Below are 18,305 nucleotides of genomic sequence, written 5' to 3'. Positions count from 1 at the left end.
TGCACCATTTTATCCCCACAGCTTCTGCACATCTAATTAAGGGCTCAAGTCTAATTATAGCCCTCGCTGCTTGCTAGGGTGTGAGGGGAGGTGTGTGGTGGCGGGGAGCGGGGATGGAGGCTGCGAAGGGATGCTCTTCAGGGCAGCCTGGGTGTCCGGAGGGATAAAGAAGAGTGTCAGGAGCTGCAGGAGTGAGGAAAAGCCAGCTCTAAATTAGGTTACTGCATCTCTTCTTTCAAGCAGGTTAGCTGGCAGAGGGACCATCCCTCCCTGCTGGGGCAGACGCGAGCGCCAGGCAATTACATCACGGCCTCAGCCCCTGCTTCCAGCAAAAGTTTCTAGCAATTGTGTCTGCAGGGTGAGGGGAAAAAGAGCTTGAACGTGACCTGAGCGGAGCCGAGGGCACCGACACATGAACGGGCTGGCCCGTGGCAAAGCGAGCTGCTTTGGTAGGAGGCAGCAGCAAACGCACGATGCGATCGCCCCGGGCGGCTCAGCAGCAAGTTTACCCCTGGATGAATCAAGTCTCGCTTTCTCAGGTTCCCAAGGGCCTGCCTGTCAGCGGCTCTGCCCGCTTGCCCACGCAGGGCCACCTTGGTGTGATCTGCTCCTGGTCCGTGCCTCCAGCATCGCCTCCCCCTCGCCGTGCCCAGGAGACAGGAGCCTGCCCCAGCCTGCAGCCGGGCGCTGCTCTGTTTGCAGAAGGGATGAGCCCCGTTTGGCTCACCCAGGTCTTAACCCTCAACCTCCCTGGGACCAGGAGCCAAGGATGGTTCATCGAGCCCCTGAACGGAGACAACAGCCCCTTTGGCTGGGTGGAAGTGCCAGGCTGTAGCCCCGGGGAGGGCTCAAACACCACTGTCCCTTTTGGGCAGGTGGGAGGAGATCCCACGCTTCCCTCGTTAACCACGGATGTGTCATTCCTCTCCGTTTTCTGCAAATACCTGTCCCTCCTATAAGGCTTTCCTTATGCAAGCGTAAATCTCTCTTCAGACCAGACTTAATGACAAGGTGTTATTAATCCTGCTGGATAGACGGGGAAAGCAACACAGACAAAGGGGCAGTAACTTTCCACACGTCAACACACCCCGAGAAAGGCCGGGGGGGCTGGAGAGGAGATGTTCGCTGGCAGCGCTGGCCCTGGATGCTCCCAACCAGCCCCAGCAGGGGCCTGGGGGGGTTCCCTACCTTCATTCCTCCGGTTGTTGAGCTGGTTGAACTGCTCCGTGAACTCCGTCAGGGACTCCTCGATGGTCTCCGTCCGCGGAACCGAGAGTGAAAATCTCCGCTTGAAGTTTTTCATCTTGTTCATTTTACCTTGTGCTGCGAGGGACGGCAGAGCCCTGCGGGGAAGGGGAGAGAGGATGATGAGAGGGCTGGACGATGCACAGGACGGCCCCCCCAGCCCCACTGCTCCTGCTCTTTGGGGCTGGCAGCACCCCAACCCGAATTTCCCCTGCTGGGGATCTGCAGGGGTCCCCGGGGACATCCTCATCTCCAAGGCATCGCTGGTCTGTCGGCACAATAGAGGAGCCACATAGTCACCGGGTTCCTCGTGAATTTAAGAGCTGACTTAAAAGCAGGGGGCTTTTTCTGAGCTCGTTATCGGAGCTGAGCCCAGGGCAGAGCTGCCGGGCACTGAACCACGAGTACCAACACAGGCTGCGCCTTACAGCATCCTTGGAAACTCCAGGCAAAAGCAGGGTAGAAACAGAAGGAAAGCAGGAAAGAGCAAACAGTGATGGAAAAGATTCAATACCATGCTCCTCCCTGTACGAGGAGGCACCTCTCGCCCGGCAGTTTGGTCTCCGCTTTGCCCTTGCAAGAAAGTCTTCCCAAGCCAGCAGCAAAATGCTGAGTGGAGCCCGTACCGGCCGGGGGGATCCCCGAGAGCCACAGAAGGGGAGATGCTCCGAGCTCCCAGCGTGCTCACCAGCTCTTGAATGACTCATCCTGTACGGGCATTAGAATCGCCTTAGCCAGGGATCTGATTAAAGCAATAAAACCCTTAAACAAAGAAAACCCTCAAGGGGCACATGGTGAAGTGTGCTGGGTCCCAGAAGCCACAGGAGCAGCTGAGGGAGCTTGCCCTGGGCATCTGGGAGCCACACGTGGCTTTTCCTTTCCTACTTCGGCTCTTGCCAGGCCTGTCTGTAGCTCACAGCGCGGAGGGCACCGGGTTGTCCGTGCAGGGTTTGGTCTTTAGCACCGTTCCCGCTGCACTCGGGTGTTATTCCTCCTGCTGAGCACAGACCGAGCAAACACCCAACGGTCCCTGGACCCGCAGGCATCCGTCTCTCACCCCCACCCAGCCACAGCTCTGCCCCTTCCAGTCCCAGGCACGAGGAGGTTTGGGTCTGTCCCTCTCCCCTTCCCAATCCGATGAGCGTAGCGCTGCTCCCCCACGTTGTCTCAACCCCCTAACCTGTCTAAATGGGGAATTTTCCATTAACAGCACCGAACTCCTTCAACGCTCCTCTCCTCCACCAGCCCAAGGGGGGATCTTAAGGGGAAAATCTTCCTTTGGAACCAAACAGGCATCAAAAGCTACACAGAGCAGTTCTTCCCTGCACCGACACACACATCCCGCGGCTTCTCCCGCAGCCCTGGAGCAGGTTGTCCCCCCTGCTCCTGGGTGTCCCTCCCGCAGCTCGGCAGCCCTCTCCCACTCCCCCCGTCCCCTGCAGGGATGAGCAGCGCAAACAAACAGTGATCCCATTCCAGCCTGATGCGATCAGACACAGCATCCGGGAGCTAATGCATCGCGTCGCCCGGGCAACGGCAACACTTGGGTTGACATGCCTGCATCTGAAAGCTTAAAAGATTATCCGTCAGCAATACAAACACTCCGCTTCTGTGTCTGCCACGCTCTGCTGCGAGGCACGGCACCCAGCTGCGGGTGCAATCCCCTGAAAATCCCTGGGATTCACCTGAAGCCTTGGGGACTCGCACCTCTCCGCCACCCCCACTCATCTCCCACCTTTAACGCTGCCAAACCCGAAAGGTGGAGGCTCGCCAGCAACACTCGTGTACCCGGGGTCAGGGCTGGGGTATTTGGCTGGGGGTGGGAAAGGGGGGCTGGAGGCTGCTTTGAGTTGCAGAGCGAGGCAGGGGGACGCTAGACACATCCTCTCCAGCCTTCAGACATTTAAACGTTTTCTCAGCGCTACAGAAACATGCTTTGACAACAAAGATGCTGGCACTAGAGAATGATGCGTTAACAAAGTCCCCACGCTGGTGCTTCCCTCATGGCCCTCATGGAATAAAGTCTCCAAGCAGCGCTGTTGCTTCCAAAGGGCAGGCAAAGCTTGACACCTGCTTTGGAGACCATTTTCCCAGCCCATGGCTCCAACCTGGTTCCCTGCCTTGCAAGCTAAGGTCCAGTGCTGGTGTGTGGAAATGCCGCTGGCGTGGCAGGGACCCGAGGACCTAAACTGACCCGAAGTGTTTTGCTCCGTCTGCGCACGCTGACACTGCTAAGGTGGCACTAGCAAAAGCCACAGAGGCTCCTGTGCTGGGCACGGTTTTAGCCCCAAACAGGAAACATGAGCCCGGGGGAAATCCGTGATGCTCCCAGCACATACATCAGAGCCTCAAACAAGAGACAATCTTTCCACATTAACGTTCAGATAAGCCCTGGCGATTATTCTTTCAAATGAAGAATTTGAAATTATTCTTTCCGACACAAGGAAGTTTCCACACATCTCTGGTGAAGGTTGCACTAACGGACTGCGCGCTGGTAGTGCCCCAAGCGACCCGTGTACATGTCCATAACGCAGCAAGCACGAGGACACCCTCGCAGCAGCAAGGGCTGCAATTACTTGACTCCTGACTTCAAATCCACTGAGGATACCAGGGATACCAGGCTGCCATCACTAGAGACGGGCAGAGAAGAGAGGGAGAGTTGCATGAGATTGCCCCTCGCCAGGCCCTCAAGATGCTTAAATCACAGCTTGGAGCATTTCAAGAGAGGTTTAGCAACGCGCACCCCTAAGAGTGGCTGAAAGAACCGTATCCAAATCACGGAATGGTTTGGGTTGGAAGGGACCTTAAAGATCACCTTGTTCCAACCCCCTGCCCTGGGCAGGGACACCTCCCACTAGACCAGGCTGCTCAATCCTGGATATCAAACCCCGGATAACACACTCGCAGGACCAAGGAGGATGGATCCCACCTCTGAGCACCATCCGCTCTCCTGCCCTTTTGGAAAGGGCACGCTGCCTGGCACTGGGGGGACTGGGCTGGAGGGCTGGGGGCTGCTGCAGAGCTGGTCCCCCCCCATGCCTGCCGTGCCCAAAGGACAGCAGTCACCCTGCCACGGTGGGGACAAAGTCTCACCCTGGCAGGGAGTGGCATGAGATGGTCAGGAGAACAAGGGACACCGTGGGACCAGAAGGTCATGGGAAGGTGCTCACCAACTCCTGCACCGACAATCCCCCACCACACCAATCCAGAAGGGTCCTCGGCTCCAGGACCAGGAAAGATACAGGGAATATAAAAGACATTCCAGGTGAATGAAGAAGCGGATGAAGTGGTGAATGAAGAGCAGATGGGGCCTGCAAGAAAGCTGGAGAGGGGCTTTTTACAAGGGCATGTAGCCATAGGACAAGGGGTAATGGCTTCAACCTGGAAGAGATTTAGATGAGACATCAGGAAGAAATTGTTTGCTGTGAGGGCGGTGAGCCCCTGGCCCAGGTTGCCCAGAGAAGCTGTGGCTGCCCCATCCCTGGAGGGGTTCAAGGCCAGGTTGGACGGGGCTTGGAGCAACCTGGGCTGGTGGGAGGTGTCCCTGCCCAGGGCAGGGGGTGGCACTGGGTGGTCTTCAAGGTCCCTCCCAACCCAAACCATGCTGTGATTCTATGAAGGGAAAGGGTCTTTCTGTCTCCTTCCCTGTCCACTCTCTCTCTTCAAAATGGCTCGAGTGGTTGAGGAGGCAAACACCTTCACACCGACAAAAACCTGTGCTCCACAAATTGCAGTGCGAGTCTTTTCCCCTCTCCATTGCCACCGACTGGAGCACCAGCAGCTACCGGCTGAAAAATACAAACCTTCACTGTGGAGCAAGTGGGGTTGGGGCAAAAATAGCACCGCCGTGGCGAGCTACCTCTGCTGCTACGCTCACGCCTGCCCCCTGCTCGTTATCTTTATGGCTCTGGGCAATTGTGGCTGTTTGTACCAGCCAGACCTGGACCTACTTGGCATCTGGTGGTGGAGCTCACATTAAAGTGTTTGTCAGCCGGAATTTATGGGACTGTTCTTGTTCTCAGCCCTCTGCTCCTCCCAGAGAGGAATTCGCCCTGCCCCAAGTGGCCGTTTGGACCTAAAATGCCCTAAAGGTGGGATTTTCCAGCTAAACGGAGCAGCCCTCTCCTCCACAGTATAGATTTCAAAGGAAGAATTGCTAGCGACCGCCTCTTGTTTCCCACCGCCTTCAGTGCACTGAAGGAAGTGGAGGCATTTATTGACTTTGTGAGAGAAAGCGGCACTTGCTAAGCAAAGCAATGACATCACTTGTTTTACAGCCTGAAGGATCTCGAAGGGAATTACAGCAACCCCTGGGCTGCAGGCAGCCCTGCGACGGGAGCAGCCGGCCGACGAACGGCGTGCCGACACATGACGTTGCAGGGCAGGACGCGAAAGGGAGAAGGCGTCTGGCAGGGCAATAAGGAATTTAGGCAAATCAACGGGCAAAAATGGAAGCCCTCAGGCTGGCATGTGGCCAAGGAGCGGGGATTAAAGCCAGCAGCGTGAACGATCCGCATTTACCGTAGTATAGTCAGAGAGTAAATACTTGGCTACAACACTTCAAAGCGCCCAAAGCTGAACGCCGTCGGGAAAGCTCGCCACATGATCAAGACAAGATGTTAACGATTCTTTAAACACCGCATTCAAAGCCGCGTTCTTCGCTGCACAAGCAATAACCGCACTCGCTATTCCACAGCGAGCTATTCCCATCGGCATTCGAGCTGTGACTATCCCTGTGAATCTCTCTTGCGTCTGCACAGCAAAACCCGCTGGCTCTCTGCTGGGGAATTCAAGAGACAGGTATTTTAGGCACAGACAAGCCACCATCAGTGTATGAAACTGTCCCCTTTCTCCTTCAGCATATTGCAGGGGCTTGGAAGCAAGGCCTTCAAGCAATAACCACTTTATTGCTCTTCACAAAAGATAAGTGGCTCCATTCTTTTCTTACCGTTTTAACAGACTCCTGCCCCCATTTCCCAGCTGAAAGGATGGAAGGCTTGGAGGGAATAGTACGCTTTTTTTAAGGTGGGGGGTTTTTTGGGGGTTTTTTTGTGTTTTTTTTTTATCCACAGAGGTTAACGCTCGTGTTTACAGGCAAAATGAACAGTCTATTCAGCAGTTACAGCTCATGCTTCTGGCTATTAGGTAGCACTGATTCGCTCCTGCAAGGATCAGAGAAATGGCGAATTCTGCTCGTAGAGCCTTATTTGCTCTGCAAACACAGCCATCCTGCAAGGCTGCATGTGCCTACAGGGCTAAACAAACAACCCGCGGAGGCACCGGTTGCATACGTGCCCCTCCTCGCATCCCAGAGACAAAGGGCAGACCCCCCCGAAAGCTCACCGGCATCGCTCGTGTGCCGGGCTGCCCTCTCCGCCGGCCAGCAGCAGGTCCCCGGGGTGGCCAGTGGATGTTCTCCCTCCCGAGCCCCCGCACAGAGGAGGGGCAGAGAAAAGCAGCAGAAGCTGCCAAGACGCTGGCGATGGGAGAGATTTCGGCCCCTCCATGGTGCACAACCTTGTGCAAACAGGAGCTCAGCACAACCCGAATTCCTCCTCCGCTCCGAATTTCCTCGGCAGGGCCAGAGCTGGGTCCTCGGGAGATGGACAGAGGGGGAAGGGGAGAGATTTGGGGCTGTTCTGGGGAGTCAGAGGGAAATTACAGCTTGCTGGGGATGACGCTAACATACACCAGGGGCGATGCCGAATTTTCTGCAGCAGCTGGGAATCCTACCGGAGCAAGGTCGGAGGAGCAAGGGAGGAATTCATCCCCCGACCAGCAAATGAACGTCTCCCCGGCTGCTCAGCTGTCGGCATGAAATTCCCCCCGGGGTAACAAGGTCCCAGCCGCTCCCTCCCCGTGACAGATGCTGCAAAGCCCAGTCCTGGGGAGCTTGGTTCAGATGGACCGAGGCTGCTCTGAGCTGCAGCGAGGACCAACACGGACCCTGCCCATCAGACAGAGCCGTTTGCACAATAACTCTCCCCAAAAGGCGAGTGGTGAGGGGGGAAAGAGCGAGCCCAGCTCTCCTCCCTCCACATTTCCCTCCCACCGCTCGGCTCCGCTGTTCCGGGGGCCTGACATTTCCCTCCGACGCAGGGAGCAAAGCCCTCGCCAGGAGGTCAAGGTCCTGCGGGGAAGGGAGTGCAATCAATTCGTATTAATCTACAGGAGCCCTGTAGCAAACAGCAAAACCCTTCATCCCAGGGCAGAGGCATGATTGAAAAGGGAACTTTGGGTCTCCAGGGAGTCGGTCCATCCTCGCATTGCAATATTTTTCCCCTCCTGTACTACCGGCTTCCATGATTACAACAAATGCAGTGCACCGGGAGTGTGATTACGGCAGCCAGGAGATCACTGTCCTCCCTTCTCACGTCTGCGGTTTGGAGGAGGCTTGGGAGGAAAAATGATCCTGTAGCAAATGCGCAAGACCGGCTTCCATGCCTCGGTTTCCCCAGCTATAAATCAAGAATGACAACGCATCCGTCCTCCCGTCCCGATTGCATTCGCCTCAGCCGTCACCCCGTGCCGGCAGAAGCCGGGTTCGTGGGGTGTGCAGCGCCCACAGGGGTCCCATCCCTCGTTTGCAGCCTTGCAATTAGTCCTTGGTAAGGTGTTGTTAAGAGACAACGACGCAGGCAAAGCACGAGCCCCATGGAGCACGTACAGATCTCTGGGACTCAGACAGACACAAAGATAGCCCGGAAAGGGTGAACACCATGGAAAACTTCCTGCAAGCCCAGCCTTCGGAGACTTCATAACCTGTACCCGATGCACGGGTGGGAGGGGGAAGGAAAAGCCGTTTTGCTAGATGCGCATTTCCACTCCCGCTTGTCCCAGTCCTGACAATGAGCCCAGTAACAAGAGCACACAAAGGAGGTTTGTTCTGCCTTTGTATATTTTGCCTTTCTCTGTGTCCGCAGCCCTGTGCGGCGCAGTCAGCAGTTCTCGCTCGGCTCTTCCCGGCTCTTGGTGAGATCAGGGCAGCTCCGAGGAAGGCATTAAAATGACGGTCATTATTCCAGCAGCCTCAAAACACTGGGCACTTATTCCTCAGCCGAAGCTAACCTGAGAAAAGTGTCCAGTGTTCGGCTGGAACAACAATCGACCGCTCACAGCCAGTCTGTCCACCACAGGCAGGGGTGGGAGCTCAGTGCTCACACTGTCTGGGGGCCACGCGGAGCCGCCCCCGAGGTGGTCGTGTCAGTGGTTCTATGGTACGTCCATCCTCTTCAGGGGGTGAGGGGTCCGGAGGCGCAGATGCTGTGGATCAGCAGATCCCGGGATCTGCTCCAATCCATCCATCCCTGCTGGTTTGCACCGGAAGGGAGGGCAGCAGGGAACGAGACTCGTCAAAAGTGCACGACTTGACCCCCTGGAGCCCAACACAACCGCGTCTGGCTCGGAGACAGAGATGCTCCCTCTGATACTCCATTTTTCTACAGCAGTTATTTAAGTTATTGAGACTTAATTTACGGCCGCTGTGGAGTTCTAGGTGTGTGTCCCACTGGCAGCACCCACCGTGATGGCAGCCCCGTCTCGTCGTACGGTGGTGCCAAACCGTGACCCAACAGACCCAAGCTCTAACGTCACCCTTGGGAGCAAAGAGCCGTGCTGGGATTGCCGGGGCAGCAGCACTTTGCAGCTCAGGTATGCTCCTGGAGGCGCTGCCGATCGGCTGCATGGTATTTAGCCGTTCTCTACCCTTACCCATGACTCACTTTCTCCTTTCATCCTTTTATTACACGGCGGGCATGTCCCTCACAACACGCATCGCACCATGTGTGTACCAAGCTCATTGCACAGTGAGAATTGTGCAATATCAACACAATTATTGAAGAGGAACATCACGAGCAAAGGCCAGCCCCGGTCCTTGCCTTTTATGACACTCAAACAATTACTGACTGACAATTAACTAACACAATCCAAGTTGCATCCGAGGCAGATTGGCTCCGTTGCTGACCTCGCTGTGAGTCCTGCCTCCCCTCTCCCCGCATCGCCTCCCTGTTACCTGCCCGTCATGTCACACCCCAAAAGTGACAAGAGGCTCCCGAATATACAAGCACAACCAAGAAAGCGTTCATGGATCCTGCTGGATGAAAGAGACTCCAGAAACACAACCCGAGCCCCGCCATCCCCGCGGCTGGCAGCCGGTGTTCCCAGGTGGCTGGGAGAGACGGCGAAGAGGGCGCCAGCTTCCAGCTGCCAAAGAAAGCCATTCTCAGTAACACAAAGCCTCTTATTTTCTCTCCCAGGAGTGTTTAGACCTGTGGCTGAAGCTGTCAGTGCCTGCCCTTCCTTTACTGATGGATGGGAAGGAGGATCCATGTTACAGGAGAAGATCCCTGGCGCAGGAGAGACCGAGTCCCTCTGCGCCTCTCCCGCAGCTCCGTCTCGCTGGATGAAGCTGTGCAGCGCTGTCATCCACACGCTCGCACAGCACGGGGTACGTAGGGTCTGCTGGCTTCTTAATTGCTATTTTCTTTCCTCCTTTTCCTTTTTTTTTTTTTTTTTTTTTTTTTTTTTAATTAGAGCTTTCGCTCCTTCCCCAGCCCACGCAGAGCTCCCAGAGCTGCAAGCTTATCTGCGATTGCCGTGCAGACAAGAGCTCGTGGAAAGGCAGGATTTTCTTTCCCTGCCGTGGTCAGGAGGAGCCAGGATAAGTGGCCTCCTTCTCTCTTTAACAGAAAACACTGGAATTTTCCTCCTGTGACCCATGATTTCATCTTCCACCTAAGATCTCTCTTTCCAGCACATGAGAACAAGGCTGAAAGGATGGTGTCGGTGCGAAACGAGGGCTGGGGGTAATTAACGTCCTCAGTGCAGCGTGGAAGGCAGACGCAGGAGAGGGCTTTGAGCCGATGCCCAGGGATGGGAGCAGAGCTCGGCTGCCATCCCCCTGCCTGGCCCGAGCAGAGGGATCACACAGTCCCGCTCCCGGGTCTCCTTTCTAAAAGCATTCCGTGGGAGGGTATTTAAAGAAAAAAAAATTTAAAGACATTGCATCCTGTACACCTGACCGTCCCGCGGGATTCGTGAAACGCAGCTACCTGTCGTGCAAAGAAAAGGAGGGGGGCAACAAGCAGCGCCCAACGGAAAGGTGAAGAGACGAAATGAAAGCCAGAGCATTGCGGAAAGTCTTGCCAGAGGGAACCCTGGTATCATCAAAGGATCTTGACAGGACCTAATTTCCCGGAAAAAAACAGAAAACGCTTTTAATATAAACAGAAGCACAACATTTATAAAGAAGCAGCACCACCGCAAGCACTCAAAGCAATAAAGAGCTCGGCATTTCACCATGCGTTTCCTGGGAGAGTTAAACCGCACGGAGTTCAGCCTGCCTTGCTCTACCCTGATAAACCACGCTTAGAAACGGGCCGAGGCTCCTGCCAGTTACGCTCTACCATCGGCAAATACCTGGCGATGGGAGGAGGAGCTGGAGAGATTGTACAAACAGCTTCGTACGGGATTAACACTCCTTCCTCCCCCAGCAAGCTCCCAGCTCAGATCCAGCAGCTCCTTGGAGCCGACACGGCTAATAAACCATCCCCCCCCGCCCTCAGACAGATCTTTCTGCAGCACCAGAAAAAGAACTGAATGAAAGGGGACGGTGTTCCTGACCTACTGGTCCCCACAGTGCCAGCTACGGACTGGGTTTCTCCCCAGGACGGTGCTCTGGTACCACTGTTCGGCACCAGGCACATAAAACTCTTTGCAGCAGGGTTTCAAATCTGTTTTATTTAAAGCTCGGGAAGAGTCACGTGGCGGTAAGGCGGTGAGCAAGCACCGCAGGTCTACTTCTGTGCCAAGGATTGCACTAATCTGGTATTTAATCTTAAACCAGTTGTGCACCCATCCTCGGAGGGCTTTGCGCACGTGTGTGTATTTCTCCCTCCGATGCCAGGGGAACGCAGCCACACAGGTAGGGAGCCCGACGAGCCCACGCTTGAGGAATCGGAGGATTTCAAAGCGCAGCACAAACTGTAATTACTTTTGGCATCCCCGTCTCCCCCGTAATGGGAAGAGTTGTGCTGCAGTATCTTTTATCCGGACCCTTCCTTATCACAGTTACCGCGGCGGTGCCGAGAGCCCCAGCTGGGGGTGAGACGTGCAAGTGGGCATCCCCGTGGTCCTTCTGCCTTGGCTTGGCTTCCCAGAGCCCGCACCTCATCCTCACGATGAGAGAAGGGGCTGCCCAAGCCCTCGTTCCAGCTGGTGATCGGGAACTTCTGCTCTACTAAGCCGCTGCCAAGGCTGGAGGAAGGCAGGAGATGTAAAAAGCCTCCCGAAGCAAGAGGTGGCTGCCAGGGATCCCAGTGCGATAAGAGCACTGTTTTGAGGCAGCAAACTTGGCAAAAGCTCCGTGTTTCTGCCTGGATGCCAGGCTTTGAGACACCCTTGCATCAGCACGAACAGCCCCCAGGGATGGTTCTCCCTGGCCCATGCACCACCTTGAAGGTGAACCCCGACAGCGCTTTGCCTGCCTCGGGGCGATGCACAACTCGAGCCCGGCTGCTGCAAACTCTTCTGGCTGCCCCCATACAGAAGGGTGTCACCGGCTCTCCTGGCCCCCGTGCTCTCTCCCCTCTCCCCATTTCAAGGTTCAAGTTTTTCCTCCATCATCTGAAGGGAGCCAAGCGTCCCCGCCATTCCTTCTCTGGTCTCACCGCCGAGACCTTCGCCAGTAACACTGCGCTCCTTATTTCTGCGCATGAAGCCTCTCCACTTCGCAAAGAGCCAGGGGTTGGGCAACACGGCGAAAACCAGACATTGTCTGGGCCACATGCAGGGAAGGAATAATGCAGAAGCAAACAGCAAAAGAGATTTTCACAGCAGCAAACGTCTCAGGGAATGAGTCGTGAACGCAAATGAAGCGGATCCTCACGTAGTCCTGCTCCGCTCAGGATGCGTCCAGCACAATTGGCGTTAAATGAGGGGCTCCCCCAGATGCACGGCAGCTCCTGAGACCCGGGGGTTGCCAGCCAGCTTGGACACGTGCCCATATGGCAACAACCTTCCCAGTAACCGTCTTGCCTCCTCCACCAGCTTCCTTAGAAAGCGCTGGGAGAGCAGAAAGACGGGAGGCTGCTCTGAGATGCAGAGACACTCTCTCCCCTTTTCTCCTCATCCCGAGGTCCTCTGGTGTACCTGCCTCCCCTGGGCAGCCCAGGACAGGGATGTTCTTGCAGATCCGACTGTCCCGCTGCGTCCCTGCTGTACCTGCTCTGCTCAGGAAGCTCTTCGTCAGGTGTTTTGCACCAGCAGCACCATTTTCCTTAAACACAGGGATGCCACCAGGAGGACTGCCCAAGAGCCAAGCCCAGGCCCTGGGACGGTGCAAACTCTCCAGGACCCCAAACCCCGTGAGATGCTGCCTTCCAGGAAACCTCCGTCCCCGAGAGCGCAGCACACGCTTGCAGAGCATCCTCGTCCCTCTGCACTGCCTGGAGACACCCACCTCCCTCATATCCCTACCCTAAGCACCGCCACGACTACGGCATTTTCACGTTCAACCAAATACGGACACGTCTGGATACCAAATAGAGAGATCCCAGATGAAACATGTATAAACAGATTAAGCATGCCCCAGTGCCTGCAAACCTCTGCTCACTTCCCTGTGGAGGGCAACATTTCATGCATATCTGGGAACTGGGCAAGCGCACGCTGTTCAGATAAACCTTGTTCCTTGTTAAACTGTAAATAACAGCTGTTTCGCCAAGCCAAGCCCCAGCTCGCCGCTCGCTGTCCTCAAAGTTGCAATGTCAGTCATGGCCATGGCAGACAAAGCAAGTATATCTGGTGAGGTTTTAAAATAAAGAATTTTTCTCTCCCCCCCCCCCCCCCTTTTTAAGCTCACTTTTCCACTTCTCTCTTCACTCCCAACCCACCTCCCCCCCCCACTTTAAAAACTATCGCAACTCCCACTGCGTACCGGTGGAGCTGCCCGCAGCTCTGGTGTCCTTGACAAGCTCGATGGGTTTCTGCACGAGCCCCGGAAAACGGGGGGAGATAACAGAGCCCAGCGTGAGATAAACAGAGCGAAAGAGCGAAGGAGAGCGATGTCTTGCAGGAAAACGCAGGGCTGGACTCCCCAGCGTGGACCCTGTTAGGGAGAGATAGGTGCCGGGATGTCACACGCGGTGGCCTGCAGTCCACTGCCCTTTTGGAAGACATCAGAAGCATATTTCAGAAGCTGTTATTTCAAATTATAGCCCCCTCCACCCCCCAAATCAAAACACAGACCTATTTCCATGTGCTTTGCAGCAATGGGCCACGAGAGTCAAGGAGACTGAAAGCTCAGAAAGCGAGATGAAAAGGGACTACATCACGCAGGGCTGTTCAAAGCTCGCTTGGTTGTGTTCAATCCTGCTCCTCTCCTGCCTCGCAAGCTGATAAACTGTATGTTCTGTAGGAAACGCTCGAGATAAGAAAGGATTATAATTGTGAAGCCCACAGAGACGAGCGATTTGGCCTCCGTTCCCACGGCAGAGCATCAGCCGAGCGGAGGTGCCCCCCTCCCGCCACCGCTCCAAGTTCTTATCTGGTGGGATACTGGTGGGGTTGGTTGTACACACGGCGACAAGCTGCACTCGCAATGCCGCTATCATAGCGCGATTAGTTGCACAATTAATCATTAATAAGAAGGGATTGAAAGGGATTAAGTACTTAAATAGCACACATGCTGTTAATGGTAATTTATAAAAACACGCCTTCTCCCTCAGATACTGTGTCATGTTTTCCTGGAATTATGACGACTCAATGGGACCTTCTCTCTGCCCCTCCTGCACAGAGGGAATACCTGTTCCCATCGCTGTGGAGCTGTGGATGGGCTCTGGGAGGAATTCAAGAGGGCGATGGGCACCTCTGTGCACCCCAGCCCCGGCTCTCCAGGGACAGGGCAGCGACCAGAGCGACGGGAGCTCCTGGCTGCCACGGCTCTTCCTGGGGCTCCGAGAGGATGCTGGTGGGAGGGAGGGATGCGACGGTGATACTGGGAGGAGTGCGCTGGGGTTTGGTGATGGTTCATCTAATGGGGAGAGCATTTTGGAGACACAGGGGCACTCTTTGCCTCTGACAGCTTTTAATTGGCTTTTGGACGAGACACAGAACCATCCCTGCCTATGACCAAAAAGAGCATAAAACCCACTCGTTCTGTCTCCTCCTCAGACTCCCAGGCGGGTAATGCTGCTTCCCTGTCCCACACGCACCAATTTACATTGCAAATGATGTTTGAAAATTCCTGCCCAAACCCCACGTCCTAGGAAGGCTGCCCAGGTGCCTCCAGACCATCCGCAGCCGTTCTGGGACCCTTCCAAAGAGCTGAAACAGCTCCCAGGCGCCTGGTCAACACAAGAACTGTGGGGCTCAAACTACCCCTCCTCCAGCCTCACGTCCCCGTGTCCCTGAATCCCTTCGGCCACAGGCACAGCAGCAGCTTTTGATGCCGAGGATGATTCTGTGATGGCCCCAACAGCCCATCCTCCCCCACCTCAGACCCACCTCAGAGAAGTTTTCTGCCTTGAATCAAAAACCAAACAGGTGGAAAAACACACCCCTTGGCTCCTCTGACCAGGGCAGTCTGGGCATCCCTTACACGTTTCTTGCCTTGACCACACAAGGCCACAGCGAGACCTGGCCCTGCACCAGTTTCCTCTGCACCAGGCAGCATTTCGGACTCTAGATCTCCCTCAAAAAAGAAAACATACCCGCTGATGGACTAAGGCACCGCGCAGGTTCTTCCCCTGCTCTGTCTGAGGCTGCAGTGAGGGGTGACAGGGGCTCTGTGCTGTCCCCCAGGTCCCATGGACCCCGGTGACCCCCTCTGCTCAGCATCGCACGGGGACGGATCCATCACACCCTGCGCAGGTCCCCGCACCCCACAGCACTCCGGTGGCCAAGCCGCTCCCTGGCTGTGCCGAACCTGCTCCCGGCACAGACAGAGGCTTTCAGTCTCCGGGGCTGCTAATTCGCCTCCGCTGGCCAGTGCCGCGCTCAGGAAACACACGATATCAATGCCTTTCTTGTCGAGGCGGATCGCGAGGGCTGCGAAAGCTCACCCCTAGATGCGGTCTTCTTCAAGCAGGACGGGAAACATTGGCAGACCTGCAAATAGAGGTCCTCCTCGCAGCCACAGCCCGGGATGTGGCCGATCCCTGTTCCGGACTAACACTGGCCTTCAGTCCCCTAATTGCAAACATGAAAAGCAAACAGCGCACGGAGGTATCCAGCCACAGGCTGACTCGTTATGTGCCTTCTGAGAGCCTGATGGGCAGGGCTGTAAGTCAGACACCACCGCGATGGGCAAAATACAAAGGACAGATAAGAAAAGGCTGGGATTTGTGAGATAAGGCTTGTTCCCGACTGCCTATACTTCCTGTATCCTGTGGCACAGTGATTACTGTGCAGTAATTAGTTAATAATTATAAGCTGACCAACCCTCAGGAATATGCGTAGCAGAAGGAGCAATATATGCTTTAGGCTAAAAGCAGATTTTTCCTTACTGCTTCTCTCCTGCACTTAAACCATTGCCCCAGTTCAAGGCACGGAGAACAGATGCCAGGGAGGTTATTATGCCGACGGTAACACGGGAACAGTTCCTCGCCCTTCTGTATCGCTGTTCATTCAAGGATAGCCAAGCATTTCACTAATACGAACCGCACCTCAGCCTAGCAGCCCCTTTGGCTATTTTCCCCCCAGCCGAGACGGGACAAACCGAAGCGCAGAGACGGGATGGGACTCACCCGAGGTCAAACAGCAAGTCAACGGCGCAGCCAGGAAAAGAGTCCAGGAGATCTGGCCCTGGATCCTACCTCCAAACTGCTTCCTTTGCTCTGCTGGTCACGGACCACCGCCGCCCCCATCTACCGCATCGGGGCTGGACCCTGAATTTCCGAAGCGCACACTCTAGCAGGACACTGGCGATGCTGGTTCTGCAGAAATGAGCCGTAGCTCCTAGTTCTCTGCGTTATCTGGGTGACAGCAGAGACGACACAAGCACGCATCACAGCAGAGATCCCACTAGGAAACTAGAAAGAATTTGTGACGCTCACAGCCCTGTCTGGTGACAAAACTGCCATGTTTTGTGCCGCTGTGCGTCTACCGACTTCAGCGGAGCAATGCTGATTTACACCACTTGAGCATCTGGCGAAGAAAGGCAGAAAGTGGAATTTAACCCACCAACGCGGGCAGATGCAATAAGAGGATGCATTTTCTGTGTGAAAAGAGCTCACTTCAGCTGCTGTTAACACTCTTCCAACCAGATTTTTAGAGTCCAAAATAAATATTAAAAAAAAAACAAGCAAAGTGCTATTGAAGATCCCTGTAGGTCCCTGGCTGCACTGTTGGGTGTCTATAGATCAGCAGCGTTTGCCCCAGCACAGGCTCGGTGCGTAAGCTGCCAGCCTAAGAGGCTTTCCACCAAATAATTCAAGTCATGCTAGAAGGCATAAAACCAAGCTCCAGGTGATGTTCCACACTGGAATACAGAAAAAACCCAACACCGATGAATTTATATGCATGTGCATGTTCACAAGGGTTAAGGCTCCCGTTCATAAACCTTGTCAGATTTAGCAACTAAAAAAAGACGTGGCTTCAGGAATGGAGGGGGGGGGAAGCGGGTGCGAGGGAGAAGCGAAGTTGGGGGGGGGGGTTTGAAGCTGAATCTAACTGGGATCATGAATCATAACCCCTGAGTGACCAGCATATTAATGCTTACCAATTAATTAAACAGACAGAGGAAAAATAAACTATCCAAATCAAAATAGAGAAAGAGCAGAAAGAAACGGAACGTTTGGAATGCTTCTGCTTCCCAAAAAAGGCACAATTTCGATTTCGTCAGAAGTTTCAGTGTTCGGTGGTCAGCTTCAACAGTCTCGCCCTTTTAATTTAGCAATTCAATGAAATCAGGAAAAAAACAGCTGGACCCCGCGGAACTGGTCAAATCCAGGCCCCCGCCCCACTCCAAAGCCCCCAGCTGGGGAAATTCGGGTTGTTCTAAAGGAAACAGCTGAGCATTTCAGAGCTTGGGGAAGACAGAGAGGGAGAGGGTCCACGGAGAAACCCTCGGCAAGAGAAACACGGCTGTGTGGCAGGTCATGAGCAAAAACTGAAAGGGTGCCCGGAAGACAAACAAAATTCCTGTCACCTCAGACGACAGCGAGAGACGGGCCGTCCACTACAGACCAGCACAAACCAGCACGTGTCGGGGAGCGTATCAGACCTCAGGTTTGAGATCCAGTGCCATCGGCGACGGGACCTTGCTAACAGCAGGAACGCGCTCCTTGCCGCAGTTCCCCGCCTGATAAATGAAGGCGATAGTGCCAGCTCGAGGGTGCTGCGAGGGAGAATGTTTGGGGGCGATACACAAAACGAAAAAGCAACAAAACAATTGGATTGGATGCAGCAGTAATTGGCAATGAAGTGTCTTCGTTGGCAGGGCCCTTCCCGCCAGGTGCACACAGAAGCTGCCCACTTTCCCTTCCCCGTGTGCTCACAAAAGGGCAGTAAAACCCATCACCGCCCCATCCTCTTTGCTCCCCCCTCTGTGCATCACAAGCCGTAACAGCTCTCGTCATACCCCGTGTCCCTGCAGCGCTGGCAGAGGCGACGGCTACCGGGCACTGACAGCTCTGTATCAGAAATTTGCCACACAAATAATTTATTATTTTTGTTACGGCGGTGCCTGCTGGCCCCAGAGACTGAGGACTCGCCGTGCAAAAGGCAGCGATGAGAAATTGTCCCCGCTTCAAAACACCCCTGATTTAAATGCACGAAGGAAGATGAAAGGGAAGCAGAACCCAGGGCCGGGCTGACAACGTCAAACCCAGACCGTCCGTGCGCAGCCTGAGATGCTGCGAGACGTCTCCACCTGAGCTGCCCTGGGAGACCTGGTTCCCAAAAGCAGTGAGCATCCATCTCCGAAAACAGCAGGTCAGACATCCCCCCATTCCACAGCGTGAACACTTTGGAGGTATTTATCCTCCCAGCACCCTGCTGTGGCAGGGACGGTACCTGATGTAAGACGGGAGCGCAGAAAAGCCACAAACGAAAAGAGAAGAGCC

General features: G+C 55.0%; 1 protein-coding gene across 4 annotated transcripts in view; it reads right to left on the bottom strand.

The window, feature by feature from the left end:
* The window catches only part of CDK18 (cyclin dependent kinase 18), a 40,923-nt gene that overhangs the window by 18,715 nt on the left and 3,903 nt on the right, over positions 1 to 18,305 (bottom strand). Inside the window, exons 2-3 of one of the 4 annotated variants that reach the window (XM_063356434.1) lie at positions 1,760 to 1,953; positions 1,189 to 1,343 (exon numbers count right to left, since the gene is read on the bottom strand). In XM_063356434.1, the coding sequence (XP_063212504.1) occupies positions 1,189 to 1,312 (124 nt within the window). In that variant the 5' untranslated portion in view covers positions 1,313 to 1,343; positions 1,760 to 1,953. Of the gene's footprint in view, positions 1 to 1,188; positions 1,344 to 1,759; positions 1,954 to 13,177; positions 13,202 to 15,302; positions 15,506 to 18,305 lie in introns of those variants that run through there. The other 3 variants (XM_063356437.1, XM_063356438.1, XM_063356435.1) reach the window with 3 other exon arrangements.

This window comes from Chroicocephalus ridibundus, chromosome 20 (assembly GCF_963924245.1).
Source record: "Chroicocephalus ridibundus chromosome 20, bChrRid1.1, whole genome shotgun sequence".
NCBI classification, from domain to species: Eukaryota; Metazoa; Chordata; class Aves; order Charadriiformes; family Laridae; genus Chroicocephalus; species Chroicocephalus ridibundus.
The sequence above is the reverse complement of the archived record's forward strand: the minus strand, read 5'-3'. Positions and strand labels throughout refer to the sequence as shown.